Genomic DNA, 16,172 nt, shown 5'->3' on the forward strand with positions numbered 1-16,172 from the left:
ATTATTCCCCCCCCCCACCAAGTATCAAAAATGGCAGCACATAGAGATGCATTGCCTTCTACAGCTAGTTTCTAGTCAGGGATTGCAGTCAACGAAAGCTCCACAAATACGACACCGCTGAATTCTTAGACAAAATTAATCCACCAGCAGCAGATTTAGTAGGAGTGCTTAATTGATTGGAGATTCTATGGACACCAGACACGGAGACAGCGACCTGGTCTGGGTATTTCAGCTGATGGAGTGACAGAAGCAGGCTATTTCACATTGTCAAGTTCACTGCTGACATGGCAGTGCTGGGGCTCATCACCAACAATAAGTTGGCTTACAGGTGGAAGAGGTGGAACAGGTGGAAGAGGTGGAAGAGCTAGAACCCTGGTTCCAGGCAAATAACCTCTTGTGCGCGGCGAAAAAGACAACGGGGATGGCTATCAACTTCAGGAAAACTCGCACCACTCACACCCCCCTCTACCTCGGCAGCACGGGGTTGGAAATTGCAAGCAGTTCCAAATTCCCAGGACTGCTTACAACCACTCATGCTCCTCGAACACACCTCAACAGGATCGAGAAACCTCACCTACTTTCTGAGGAGGCTGAAGAGAGCTGGACTATACATATCTATACTCATGTCATTCTATAGCCGCGCAGTAGAGAGCATACTGCAACGTGGCAGACAGGAAGTCTCCTCAATGGCTAGATAAAACTGCCCGATGCATCCCCGGCACCAGTCTACCTGGCACCATGGACACGTATACAGAAAGGTGCTGGAAAATAGCCAGCAAAACAAGGTAGGACACCACCCGCCCAGCTCATGGATTGTATGATCAACATCCAAGCCATATAACCATATAACAATTACAGCACGAAAACAGGTCATCTTGGCTCTTCTAGTCCATGCTGAATGCTTACTCTCACTACTCCCACCGACCTGCACTCAGCCCATAACCCTCCATTCCTTTCCTGTCCATATACCTATCCAATTTTACTCAAAACAACCAGACTCAAAAACAGTTACTTTCCCCAAGCAGCAAGGCTGATCAACACCTCCATGCACTAAATCACCCCTCTACACCCCCACCACCACTACTTTATCATTTCCTGTCAGTCACCTTATGTACAGACATTTCTGTGCCAAGTATCACTTTACAGAAATATAATCTATTTATATTTATTGTGATTTCTGCAATCGTGTTATTTAACTTACTGAGTTTTTTGCGCTACATTGGATCCAGGGTAATAGTTATTTTGTTCTCTTTTACACTTGCATACTAGAAATGATATTGAACAACCTTGAATCTCGAAGATGGCGTGGAGCTGCACAAAGTTGCGGCTCAGATTTTCTTGATTGCTAGTTGATTCATGGGATTGTTTTGGTGACAGAGGGTAGCTTGGATTTAAGAGTCAGGGATGTCTGTTTTCAAAGGCCAATGATGCAGATGTGGGACATCCATAGACAGATGTTAGGTCAGCAGAGCAGTGTGAACAAGGGTTGATGTCGCCCCTCAGGGTCAGTAAGTTTTTGGCAGGTTCTACGAGGGCAGAAGTAATGAGATCTGGTGACCTCCGGGTTTGCAGATTGGTAGACTGGAGCTTAAGGCCCAGGGTATGGAGTACTGTATCCCCAAGTCTGGAGTTCGAGGCATAGCATTCAGTGATCAGTGGGTCCTAGGTCTAATGCCAAGGATCAATGCCCAAGGGTCAAAATCGAAATCTGAATGTTGAGCGCTGCTGGGTGGAGCCCAAGTCTGCGAACCTCTGCAAGTCTGCTGGGGGAGCTCGAGGTCCCAGCCTGTGCGTATGAGTCAGAGTCAACTGGAGGCCGAAAGCAGCCAGTCTGCGTGGTTGCAGGTAGGTGGGAACAATGGGACTTGTTTGGCTGTTGTTGTCTGGTTGCTTGTTGTGTTCTGTGTTGCTCTGCTAACCGTTGTATGTCAGTGCCAGCAGAGCATGCCTGGTGATGAGACTAACGAGCTGTCCTCAGCACAACTTCAGGTCTGTTGGTTGTTAATGCAAGCAACACATTTAACTGCACATTTTGATATGCGCATGATAAATAACTTTGAATCTTGGATGGTGAACCCTACAGGACCATATTTACACCCATGTTGTAACTACCTGTAATGAGAATCATAAACTTTTGATTTACTTATTTACCAAGTGCTACATTTTACAAGAAAAACAAAGTTTTGGTTTGGGTGAATTTTAAAAACACTGCAAGTTGAAATTATGCTGGGTGTTGCTAATAATGGACCCACTGACCATTCCAAAGCTACTTTGAAATGAATAAGTGGTTTTGTTAATGGGATCCTACTACCATCTTTAACATCAGCAATGACTGCACATTTGCACCCACCCCTCCCCAATTAAGACTTCCTCTTTGGCTCCCCTGGTCAACATCTTTCCCAATCAAAAATATGCACTGCCTTACTCTACCACCTCCATCATCTGTATACATCTTCTAAAATCAGGTCTCCACCCTTTTCCCCTATATGACTATGTTAAATCTGATGGCCAGAGTATGATCAATAGTTTTCCTATCACACCATGCTTAGTTTCTTCCATACTGGAGTCAATTTTGTTCTTAAACAGGCAATAAACAAAATCTCTTAATTTCTTCATAAAAATTCTTAGAAAATACATCTCTCTGAATTTTCTCCCCTCTCGGAAAGAATAGTGTTTACTTGAGTTGAGAACTACAAGTGACGGAAGTCTTCCACTACTTTGCTAAATTGAAGTTTCTTGTTCCAAGAACCAGCGCAGCGATTGGAGGAAAACTCTGCCTGTGGTTGGCCATCCTCACATTTTCCCATCCTAGAAATGTTTATGCCAAATGTGAGGTTATGCTTTTCATTCACGTAACAACTGGGGTGCATAAAGTTTAACTACTGACACACCAGAATTCAAACTACATATATAAACAAGGGATAGACTGCATTATTAGAAGTGTCTTCTCAAAAAATTAGCGATGTTCAAACTTTGAATGTATACAGTATGGTGGATCAAATGAAGACCCAGTCAACTATTTCAAGGACTTCAGCAGAAAGATTAAAAGCAAACATTGCTTTAAATATAACTTCCCATAAAATAGATAAAGTATAATGTGTACATATGGATACAAAGAGAAAACTTGATTTGCATCATCACAAAAATTTTGCAATATCAGTGTTAAAAAAGTGATAATAAAGTGTGTTCGAGGAGGACTTACTGAACACAGCAAGTTCAGAAAATGTTAAACTATTCGTATAAGTGGAGTTTAGATTCAAATGAGAACATTTATCTTTAGTAACATGCTCCTACAGATTTGACATTGTATTTGCAGTTAGCACTCAATTTATTCAAATACTGTAGGACTTTTACAATAATATAAACTTTTGTACTGTAGTTCTTTGTACATTGCCAACTCAAAGATTCACTTATCCTTCATGTGCCATTTACTGCAAACTGAACACGGACATGAAGAGATTCCTCAGGCATTTCAATATATGAGCTAAAACCTTCCAGGTCAGACATTTTTAGCTGGTTGCCAATAATCTCATATGCAGAGCTCAAATGGAAAGAATTGTTATAGTAAGCAATGGAGTTTATAGCAAAACAGTTCATTAAATGAGTATGTCTTTCTGACGAATGATATTGAATGTTGCAATCAAGGAGCTCTTTTAAAATAACTTGGGAACACCAAGGAAAATAATAACTATATACTTCAATTTGACTTTCCTTTTGATGTGGGGAAAAGCTTGCTACGTCAAGTTAGGTACTTGCCACATCCCAAAATCATAAATAGTTTGCTTAAAAAGAATTTAATACATCTTTTAACAAAAAATGAATTAGATGGAAGATGGCAGAGTGAAGCTCTGCAGTTTAATTCTGCTTCCATTTTAATTCCATTTCCCATATCCATTCTAAAATAGCACTCTGTGGCCTCCTCTGCTGCAAGATGTGGAGGAGCAACACATCATGTTCCGTTTAGGTAACCACTATCCTGATCGCATAAATATTGCTCTAATCCAGGATTTGCCTCCCTCCCCTTCTCTCATTTTTCAGTTCCCATTCTGGCTTCACTCTTACTCCTTCTTACGTACCACCTCCCTCTGTTGCCCTTCATCCTTCCCTTTCTGCCACTCTCCAATCAGATTCCTTCTTTTTCAGCCCTTTACCCTTTTCTACCTATCACCTCGCAGCTTCACACTTCATCCCTCTTCCCCCACTCAACCTACCTTCTACCTCTCCTGGGATCACCTATCACCTGCTAGTTTCTACTGCTTCCCCTCCTCACACTCTCATATTCATTTTCTCCCCCTTCCTTTCCAGTCCAGATAAAGGGTCTCATCCTGAATTGTTGACTGTCCACAGATGCTACCCGTCCTGCTGAGTTCCTTCAGCAATTTGTCTGCATTTCTCTGGATTTCCAGCAACTGCAGAACCCCCTGTGTTACAGAGGGAATCTGATTTGCAGGCAGACAGTAAAATACCTTTGTCATATTCATGCAAAACTAAAGCTTTCAAGTACAGAAAATTAAAAAAGCTGTTTGAATGGGTTAGAATCTGTTGGAAAAAGATATTAAGAACCCAAAATTGAAATAGCTAACACTGCTATATTTAAAAGAAGACCAGAAGTTGTAGGCAACTTGGACAGTTTCAAACATGTTCCAAAAAACTTAGTTACCTTCCAAATATTTTATACTGCATATTTGGAATAGAAAGATGCAGACAGTTGACAATAGAATAAAGGCATTATCATATTTAAGACCTTTCAAACTTGCACATCTAGATCAAAAGTACATCAAAGTAGAGAGGTGCTTAACATAAAATCTATATTTATAAAAATGCATCATGTAAATAGACTGAAGTTGTTATACAGCATGTAGGTTGAGTCTTGTCCAGGCAACCACAGAGGACAGATGAACAGTATGTATTGCTCTTAAATAAAACAACCAGATCTGAGTAACTGTATGCAATGAATACGCCGAGCTATCACAGCACTGAACTGACAATTCATTTCCTTTATTTACTTCGCAAAATAAATTTACAACCGTGGAAGTATACATTTTGGCTCAGATCAAATTCTGTGATACAGCTGCTCCCTAGTTGTTGTAATTAACTCCACACAAGCTGGGATGGGCATAGTCATGTTAACAGCCTTTACTATTAGTCATCAGAGGCCAAACGGAAAGCTGATATGAAAGTTTAGTCATTACTTATTTTTAATTAAAATTTTACAGAGTTTTTTATTTATTCATTTTCTAAAAGAAGTGCAATCCATTGAGCAAAAAAAGTTGTAACTCTTTTCAAGTACTGTATATAAACTCATAAGAACTTTCTACCAATTCTTGCTACCAGAAAAAAAAATAAAATCCTATATTGATGACTTTCAAATGGAATGACTGTCCTTCCAACATATCAGACAAACAAAATCACTTGACTCACCCGAAAATGAACTTTTCTTCATAGCTAACTTCTGAATTGCATACAGTAAGAGTCCTTAGGAACAAGTTAGGTTACTTCCACTGTATTCAATAATCAAAAAAAAGTGCAGTTTCACAGGAAGCTGACCGATTCACAAATTCTTCATTCAAAGACCAGCAAAAGGAGCTCTTTTACACGGCCCAACTCCTCATGAAACACTCCCATTAATCAGTACACACCTTTCCTAATCAGATGAACTTAGACATCTTTGGCTTTGCCCAACTTAGTTAGAACAGCAGGGAAATTACAGAACACCTATGTCTCCAAGCAATAATATTTCATAAAAATATTTTAATACAGACTATTAGTTCATCACAACAGACAGTAGAATGTTCACATATTTTAAATATTATTGTACATACTTCAAAGAAAATGGACTGTTTAATTTGCATAAAAACACCCTCCCCATTTTACCTACATGGTTCAGCTCACTTGGTGCAGTTAAATAGACCATAGGAAAATTTCACTGTTCAAAGTGCATTTAACTCTGATCAAAACTGTATGATAATAACTCAAAAGTTTTCCTCACATCCAGCAACATTAAAATATCAGCTATGAGATCTGTTTAGTCTACAAGTTTGTCATCCACTATGCAGAAAAAATCTACTTCTCCCAATAAATTGAAACAGCTAACAAAGAGACATCAACGAGAGACACCCCAGGCATTTCTCTTCCAATGTCACCTATTTAACACTTTTAACATCTCAGCTTCGTTAAGTGCAGTTGATTTCAACAAATAATAAAAAATAAAAATTCTCTGCTTGATAACATTCTGGCCCTAAACTGCCCGTGCCTGGTGCCGAGGGGGAGTGACAGGTGTTCAACAGAACTTTTCACTGGGTCCCAGTACCAATCTTCTTTAAGTGGTTCTGCAGAGTCAAAACAAAATAATTGCCCTAAAATCCATCTCACTTTTATACAACATATGTCCTGAGATAAATAATGAAGTCCTCTGAATATTTTAGTGACTCAGTTACCTGAGAAAACAGCTTTAAAAACAAAGACCACCACATTTGACTGCACATCACAATTCTACAAGGACTTTAAAGTACCTTCATCATTATTTGTGCAATTACAGTATGTTCACATCTTTCTCTTACTGGTGCATCTCATATTTTTTTAATAATTATCAGATGATATTGTAAATTCCAAACAAATTTGCATCAAAGATATACTTTTAACTTTGTTAGCCACATTATGGTGGGTTTCCTGACCATGAAGTTATAAACTCAAGTGAAGACATTAAGCCATATCAGATATAAGTAGCCACAAGCACCCTCACTTAAAGGAAGTTATAGTTTAGTTACCCAATCTTCAGACTAGTTCACTTCCCTGTTTATTCTCCATGGCAACCTTAGCTGCCAATACATGCTATTTGAGCGGTGGGTCCCCCCTTCCTGTCTCAGTGAAGATACCTCCAGCTAACAAGTTAGTTCAGAACAAAATTTATTTGTTTTTGGTGATAATACATTTAAATCTAAACAACACTCTTAAAAGGCATTTAAATCCCACAGAGAATTTCTACCTTAAACATTTCCAAATTACAAACCATTTCTACAACACAGAAGATTTCCAAATCATGGGAACAATTCTTATAAACTGAAAGGAGGTTTCAATGATGAAGCTGAATGAATTACCCATCACAGAAATCACAGCCAGAGGAATAGATTCTAGTGCACCATTTGTTTATTTCATGCTTCATAATGTTCCTTACCATATTCCTAATAAGCCTGAACTGCTGTCTATACTTAAACAGTTCCTTTGCCATTTGGATCACCTCACATATGACATTTCCTCAGATACCCTTTTTTCACAATCAGTCTAAAAGTCTCTTGAAGGCACAATTCCAAACTACCCACAATTAGTGCTGTAAAGCTAACTTCTGAGTATTTAAACCATCCAACTATACATACATCAGCTATTGATATGCTAAGTGATTTGTCTGCAAACTTCCTTAGATTAAACTATTTAGCCAGCATTGTCTGTTTTGAAACAAGCCAAATTAGATAATCCGTTGTTTTATATTGTGCCTCTTAAACAGCAACGAACCAGGTGAAGTGATCAACATCCAACTTTTTACCTACACTGTGTCTGTTATATACTGAGCTTGTTTGCAAATAGAAACATAGAAAACCTACAGCACGGTACAGGCCCTTCGGCCCACAAAGTTGTGTAGAACATGTCCCTACCTTAGAAATTACTAGGCTTACCCATAGCCCTCTGTTTTTCTAAGCTCCATGTACCTATCCTCTTGTACCTCTTAAAAGACCCTATTGTATTAGCCTCCACCACCGTTGCTGGCAGCCCATTTCACACACTCACCACTCTGAGTAAAAAAATTAACCCTGACGTCTCCTCTGTACCTACACCCCTGCACCTTAAACCTGTGTCCTCTTGTGGCAATCATTTCAGCCCTGGGGAAAAGCCTCTGACTATTCACACAATCAATGCCTCTCATTATCATATACACCTCTATCAGGTCACCTCTCATCCTCCGTCACTCCAAGGAAAAAAGACCGAGTTCACTCAACCTATTCTCACAAGGCATGCTCCCCAATCCAGGCAACATCCTTGTAAATCTCCTCTGCACACTTTTTATGGTTTCCACATCCTTCCTGTAGTGAGGCAACCAGAACTGTGCACAGTACTTCACGTGGGGTCTGGCCAGGCTCCTATACAGCTGCAACATTACCTCTTGACTCCTAAATTCAATCCCACGATTGATGAAGGCCAATATACCGTACGCCTTCTTAACCATAGAATCAACCTGCACAACTGCTTTGAGCGTCCTATGGACTCAGACCCCAAGATCCTTCTGATCCTCCACACTGCCAAGAGTCTTACCGTTAATATTATATTCCACCATCATACTTGACCTACCAAAATCAACCACTTCACACTTATCTGGGTTGAACTCCATCTACCACTTCTCAGCTCAGTTTTGCATCCTGTCAATGTCCTGCTGTAACCTCTGACAGCCTTCCACACTATGCACAACACCTCCAACCTTTGTGTCATCAGCAAACTTACTAACCCATCCCTCCACTTCCTCAACCAGGTCATTTATAAAAATCACAAAGAGTAAGGGTCCCAGAACAGATCCTTGAGGCACACCACTGGTCACCGACCTCCATGCAGAATATGACCCATCTGCAATCACTCTTTGCCTTCTGTGGGCAAGCCAGTTCTGTATCCACAAAGCAATGTCCCCTTGGATCCCGTGCCTCCTTACTTTCTCAATAAGCCTTGCATGGGGTACCTTATCAAATGCCTTGCTGAAATCCATATACACTACATCTACTGCTCTTCCTTCATCAATGTGTTTAGTCACATCCTCAAAAAATTCAATCAGACTCGTAAGGCACAACCTGCCCTTGACAAAGCCATGCTGACTATTCCTAATCATATTATACCTCTCCAAATGTTCATAAGTCGTGCCTCTCAGTATCTTCTCCAAAATCTTACCAACCACTAAGGTAAGACTCACTGGTCTATAGTTTCCTGGGCTATCTCTACTCCCTTTCTTGAATAAGGGAAATCTGGATTTTCAAACTCCAAACTGATTACTGCTTGACATTTACATTTTAAGAACTGAAGACTGGCTCCCTTTGATGACCAGAAACTAAACAAAGAATATCATTGGGAGTTTAACTTGCACTTTTTGATCTTACAATGGCAACTGCTGTGTTTACAAAACTGAGCTTGGCAAAAGCACAAGGCGACCTGGCCCGGAAAGTGAATAGCCATCATTATGGTTCTTCTCATGGATGTTCTTGGGAAATGCATTTTAATTTACTGTGAAGTGTGCATTTATTCTGGAATGACTGTTGTTACAATGACACTTGGCTCCTAATATCAGTAACAGGATGGGTGTTCTTAAATTGAACATAGGAAGCGATAGGAGAGATGAACTAAGACCTGGAGTTTATCTGATCTGTTATGAACAAACATTATTGTTATTGACCGGACCTTATTGTCAAATGGAGAATAGATTTTCATTTGCAGTTACGTTTTAAAGTTCTCTTATTCATCAACTCTGGATTTAAATACCTATGATTTTTCTTGCAGCAGACAAATGCTCACAACCTTTTTCATGCCATGGACCAGAGGTTGGGAACCCCTGATCTAGCTAGATACTCAGTTTTAGACTAGCTCACCCAATAAAATTAAGGATGCCCGACCCACGTTCAATTGCCTTGAGTGTTCATTCCACTAAAGTCTCTGGATTTATATCAGGCTGAGTTGCACAATGCCAACTTTTCTCGGTACGTTAATTGGGTCAGGATGACTTGCTGTTACCATGTTATGTCCTCTTCTCTTGACCAATGTACTTGCAACATTGTCAGTTTTTTTCCCATTTCAGTGGAGAATGGAGACAGCACATATCCAAACTTGGATCAAGGTTTGGACTGGCTCTGCTTGGTTTGTGTCAGGCTGTTATTTTTATCTCCAAGCAGATTTCAAATAAAAGTTGTCCTCAAAATGCTGGGAAATTTCAGTTTAAATTCCTGACCAAGCAGGCTCAACCAACACATCATTACATCAATCAATGGCTCCGTTCCGGAGAGATTCTGGCCTGAATCTTGAGATAAGTGATGAAATAAGAGCAGTGTTAGTGTTTCATTCTGTTGGGTTCTGGCCTGGAACATGCTTAGCGCCATCTACAGGCCAGTGGGTACTCTGTGAGCAGGGCAAGCAATGAATGACAAATCGCCTGAGCTAACCAGATGATAGGAATCCATTCCGACATGAGGTATAACTTGGAATTTTGAATTCAAAAGCTAGACTAAAAAATAGAAATAAAGATAGAAATATGAGAGAACAAATAGGGCATAGAAGAAAAAAAACTGAAGACTAATAAGTTCTCTGTAAAACGTCAGTGTTGACCCAGTAGTTGGAATGCAAAACACCATTAAAACCACAGTTAGATTTGAACAGCCCATCCTTTACTCTTTAGTAGATGAGTACAGCAAGATCATAGCTTTCTTCATTCATCAATGCCAACTTTCTTGACAGGATACCTTTCCGGTAAAATTTCAGTGTGACAAAATGCAGTTATTGTCAGTAGTACTCTTCTTTTAACAGTATTGCTATTATTCGGCCTTTAATATTGTTGTCTTCTCTTGTACCGTACACATACAAGAGAATCTCTAATTGAAAACTTCTACTATCTTCCGTAACCTGATTAAGTTCATAAATCTGTGCAAACCCACTTACAATTTTGGCTCACATTTACAGAGCCAAATCCCTTCCATTAAGATTTTACTACATTTTTTTATTGAAGGTTCTGGAAATGACCTTCTTGGCACTGTAATGAACAGCAGATGACAGTGGAGGGGGTACCAAACATTCATTTTAATGAGTAGATGTGTATGAAAAAGACCCTTTCTACGTGATTTAAATTGAATGAAACTCACAAAGCAGTCAAAGACAGTAGCAGTGGCCTGAACTCTGCTTATGTTTCAACTCGCTTTTATTTAACTAGTAAGGGAATGCATTTGAACAAACTACCTTCTCTCTCTTTGATTGATCTTTTTATCAAATGAAATCTTATCTGAGATGTCAGAAAAATACCTGTACATTGATTCCTCCCTTTCCGGAGCCATCCCTGGTTCCTCACAATCATTGTTGATAAGCATTGTGGCTTCAAAATTTAGAGACAAGCTAAAACATGGTAATTTCTTACAGATCAAATATAGTGATTAAATTCAAATGTTTCAATTGAATTGCCTGGTACAGGACTATTACTTGCTTCTGTTTCAATTGATTGAAAACAGCTTATGCTGGTTCTATTAATTAGAATGTACTACCAGATTCACAAGTAATTTAGAATAGACACATTACATTTGGTCCACATTGATCCAAACTATATTATTGAAGCACCCTCTCCATGTCAACCAACTACCAATCTATTTATCTTTCTCTGGTCTAGCAAGTGAGGTGGTGGGCAGGTGAAAAGGATCGAAGTAATCATGTTTTATGTGCCTTGGATGGAAGCGGGAAGGCATTCTGCAATAATGCACAACCTAAGCTGGCCATGTCCGCTGTAAGGAAATATATCATGGATAATTAGTCAAGCAAAGTCACTTTAATCTTTTTGAGGATTACCAGGAACTGCGATTCTTCCCACTTGAGTTACTCTGCCACATGGCCAGGGTGGTTCTAGCTGGACGAGCAACGGCATCCACGTCAGGAAAGTGCAGGAATTCACGTGATGAAACCCCAACCCTGACTACAAATTTCTAAACTCTGAGGACACAGGTACAGAAATATACAATTCAAGTACAGGACATAAGTACTTGCAGTACAATTCCAACTGATATAAAACTGTTCACTAGTTTAATAAGATGGACACTTGAGCTCACAATCTACTTTTTAAGGCCTTGCACCTTATTGCCTGCCTGCACTGCACTTTTTCTAGAAGAGCTCGTTCTGTTATTGCTTTCCCTTGTACTAATTCAATCTACTGTTGTAATGCAATGATCTGTATGGATGGCATACAACATAAAGATTTTTACTGTACTTCAGACCTGTGATAATAATAAACCAATTTATGTACTTACATTGAGCAATAGGTGGCAGGGCAGAGATATGTCTTTACCAAAGGAGGTGTTGGGCGTTCCTTTCCTTCACTAGCCCGCAGGTTATCCTTGGGCAAGGAGTAGCACCTGCTTAGCAACCCCCCTCCCCCACCGCAACCTCCAAATCAGGGTCACATGAAACCACAGGAGCAGGTGCTGGATGGTTGTACGAACAGCTGGTGCATATCACAAGTTATGTAACCACTGACACCAGCAAACAACCTCCGAAGAGTATTAGTAATGGCTGAAGTTACCCGTCTTTAAAAGACAATGCTCGGAAGATGGCAATGGCAAACCACTCCTGTTGAAAAATTTGCCAAGGACCACCATGGTCAAGGCCATGATTGCCCAAGTCACATGGCAGGGAACACGATGACGATGGTAATAGACATAGGGTAAATAGGGGCTTAATAATATCCACCACAAATAATAGTTGTATATGAAAGAAAATGTGATATGACCCTTTACTTTCCTCTTTGACTATACTGTATTCTCCTGTATCTTTTATGAATAAAAGATAATAAGTTGGTGAGGCTTCCTGCAGATTCCTAGTTTCGTTGAGATTTGCTAGGGGTTTATAAAGCTATAAGAGGCACAGAGAGAGTGGGTGGTCGAAGTATTTTTCCCTCTGTGGAAACGCTGCAGGACATAGCTTTCAGGTGAGAGATAGAGAGAGAGAAAGTTTAGAGGGAATACACAGGGCAATTTTTTTTTAATTCAGAGAGTGGTAGGTGCCTGGAACGCGATGCCAGGTGTTGTAGTGGAGGTAGATATGAGTGTGACATTCAAGAGGCAAATGAATATGAAGGGAAAGGAAGGACAAAGATCATGTGTAGATAGAAAGGATTAGTTTAATTTGGCCTCATGCTAAGAAAATGAAATTGTGGACCGAAGAGCCAGCCCCGATGCTGCACTATTCAGTGTTCTAATTTTTCTCCCCTACTACTCATTGCTTTCCACTAACAACCATCAACTAACAACTCTTGGGAACTAGAGTTTATAATTGCAGACAACATGTTCTGCATAAAGAGAATCCCAATGACCAAAATGAATGAGTTTTTACAAAATTATTTAGTTAAATTCAAATAAGCTTCCCCTGCATTACTCCTTCCGCTGCACTACAGAGGAAGGACTCGGTGGATGACTGCCAAGATGCACAGGCTGGGAGCCAAATCAGGCCTCTGTCCATTGGTGCATTCACATCCCCATACAGGGCCACTTCACCATGGTCATGTAGCAATGATTCAGAAGGCAGAGCACTGTTAATGAAGCAATAACTGAATGATGCCACATGTCTGACAGCTGTGTCCATAACCCACAATGGAGGCCTTCATTGCCTGACTCAGAGCTCATGCCAAATGAATCCCATCATTGTGATCCCCCGTTGGCAATAAATTTAATTCAATTGTCTGCTGACTTGGAGTTCTGTCTCTACAACTGCCATGGCTTACATTTGGAAATCATTCATCTGTTCCTTCTGCCGCAATCCTTCTGTCATTGGTCTGAGCAGTAACGAAAAAAGCTTGCGTTAACGTAATGCCCTCTCGGACCTTTTCAGAGCATTCAAGAGATACTTGCAGCTAATTGATACATCTTTGGAGATGTCACTCACTGCCAGGAACATCTGCTTTAGCAGAGCTTTTCAACTGAGCCAACAAGCCAAGTCCATTCTGACTGGACCATCAGCAGTTACAGCCAACCTCAAGAGTCATTAAAACTGTGCACCGTTAGGGAGCGTTATTCTCAAAGTTTAAAAAGTTCAGAGTTCACAGTAAATTTATTATCAAAGTACATATAGGTCACCATATACTACCCTGAGATTAATTTTCTTGTGAGTATTCACAGTAAATACAAAACATAATAGAATCAACCAAAATGCACACAACATGCAGAGACAAACAGCCGATGTCTAAAAGGCAACAAACAGTGCAAATACAAATCAGAGGGAGAAAAGTAATGATAGTAATAATAAAAAAAAGCAACAATTATCGAGAGAATGAGTCGTAGATTCTTTTAAATGAGTCCATAGGTTATCCCTAGGTTGTGGAATCAATTTGGTGGTGGTGTGAGCATATTTATCACCTCTGCTTCATGAGTGGAGGGGTAATAACAGTTCCTGAACCTGCTGGCGTGGGACTCGACACTCCCTTATCTCCTTCCTGATGGCAGTAGCAAGAAGAGTGCATGGTCTGGATGGTGGTTGACCTAGTTGATGGATGCTGCCTTCCTGCTTCATCACTTTCTGTAAATGTGCTCAGTGGTGGGGAGGGCTTTACCCCATGATGGCATTGTACCAGGCTACATTGTTCAGGGTACACCGTGACTGTCTCGGGCTTTTGCATTACATCAATCGAAGTGCAGGTCCTGCTTCTTTGCCTCAGAGGTGGACACCCCTAAAGAGATTGAACAGTTCCAGTAGCCCTGATGAACAGGTATTGAAGATGCTCTGAGAAAATTTGCACTAGCCTTAAAGGTAAAACAGTGCCTCACAACTTCAGAGACAAGAATAACATGAAGACAGAAAACACATGGAAGATCCCTTCATTCTGCCTCTTCTCCATACTTATGGGTTAACAGCCTCGAATCCCCGTTCATCCACCCTACAGTGGCAAGGAAATATCAGAGCAACGAAAGGGGGATTAGGTTGTTCGGGTCTTACGAGTAGCAAGTGCCGCAAGATCATAGCAGTGAAAGTTCTCGCAATTATAATCAGGTATATTTGAGCAATTAGAAAAATGACCTGCGGCAACACACTGCTTTTATTTTTCACTTTACTCAGGAAATGGGAGTTTCAGCATTGACGGTGCCTTCTTCAGTACTGTTTATGTAGCACCCCCATGTGGTAGGTTCCATTCAGCTAATCTGGAATCAAAGCTCCAGGTTAAAATGTTCAAAGCAAGTTTATTATCAAATTACATATATGTCACAATATACAATCCTGAAATTTATTTTCTTGCAGGCATACTCAATAAATCCATAGAATAATAACCGTAACAGAATCAATGAAAGACCACGCTGACTTAGGCATTCAACCAGAGGGCAAAAGACAACGAACTGCAAATATAAAAAGAAAGAAAGAATAATAAATAAATAAGCAATAAATATCAAGAACATGAGATGAACAGACCTTGCAAGCGAGTCCATTGGTTGTGGGAACACTTCAATGATGGGGCAAGTGAAGTTGACTGAATGCATCTCCTTTGGTTCAAGGCCATGATGATTGAAGGGTAATAACCATTCCTGAACCTGGTGGTGTGAGTCCTGATGCTCCTGTACCTTCTTCCTGATGGGAACAGCGAGGTCAAGAGAAAATGAAGAGATCCTGCAGCAAATCACAAAGTTAGATTTGTTTCCTCAATTTTTTTATTATTTATATTAAAAACCAATATGACTAAAGGTTGTAATTCAAATTATGTTGGATCATATGTAAGCAGATACTAAGCAATTCTGCAGATACTAGAAATCCAGAGCAACACACACAAAATGCTGGAGAAACTCAGCAGGTTAGGCAGCATCTATGCAAATAAATAAGCAGTTTTCATTTCAGGCTGAGACCTTTCTTCAGGACTGAAAAGAAAGGGGGAAGAAGCCAGAACGAAAAGTGGGGAAAGGGGAGAGGATATGGAGGATAGCTAGAAGATGATAGGTGAAGCAATGTGGCTAGGAAAGGAGAGGAATGGAAGGAATGTGTTCGGAGAGGAGAGTAGACCATAGGAACAAAGGAAGGAGGAGGGGGCCCAAGGGGAGTTAATAGGCAGGTGAGAAGAGAAATGCATCTAGAGCGGGGACTCATAGTAGGGGGTGGAGGAGGAGGGTAAAATCTTTTTAAGAGGAGAAATTGATATTCATGCCATCAGGTTGGAGGCTACCCAGATGAAATATAAGGTTAAACTCATACTTTATTTTGTTTATATACAGATATTGTATTTTGAAAAGGAGATGATTTCAGGACTTTGGCAAAGAGATTTTATTTTTTTTGCTACTGCGTTGCTGAATGGGCATTTTGCTTTCTACTGATGTTGCAAGATAAGGCAGTGTTGGAGGGAAGAGTTTAGAAAGGGCTGTTGGATGGATACTGAGGATTAAAGCCTTGTGTCAGATTGGTGAGCAATGTAGTAGTTGAAAAGGTGA

At 40.1% G+C, this 16,172-nt stretch overlaps 1 protein-coding gene across 2 annotated transcripts in view; it reads right to left on the minus strand.

Annotated features, from left to right (window-relative positions):
* The window catches only part of LOC132380096 (septin-9-like), a 307,781-nt gene extending 302,159 nt beyond the window's left edge, over positions 1–5,622 (minus strand). The window contains exon 1 of one of the 2 annotated variants that reach the window (XM_059948653.1): positions 5,422–5,622. In XM_059948653.1, coding sequence (XP_059804636.1) covers positions 5,422–5,443 — 22 coding nt within the window. In that variant the 5' untranslated portion in view covers positions 5,444–5,622. The remainder of the gene's footprint in view (positions 1–5,421) is intronic. The other variant, XM_059948657.1, reaches the window with a different exon arrangement.
* Between the last annotated feature and the right edge of the window lie 10,550 nt (positions 5,623–16,172).

The sequence above is a fragment of the Hypanus sabinus genome, chromosome 23 (genome assembly GCF_030144855.1).
Source record: "Hypanus sabinus isolate sHypSab1 chromosome 23, sHypSab1.hap1, whole genome shotgun sequence".
In the NCBI taxonomy this organism is placed as follows: Eukaryota; Metazoa; Chordata; class Chondrichthyes; order Myliobatiformes; family Dasyatidae; genus Hypanus; species Hypanus sabinus.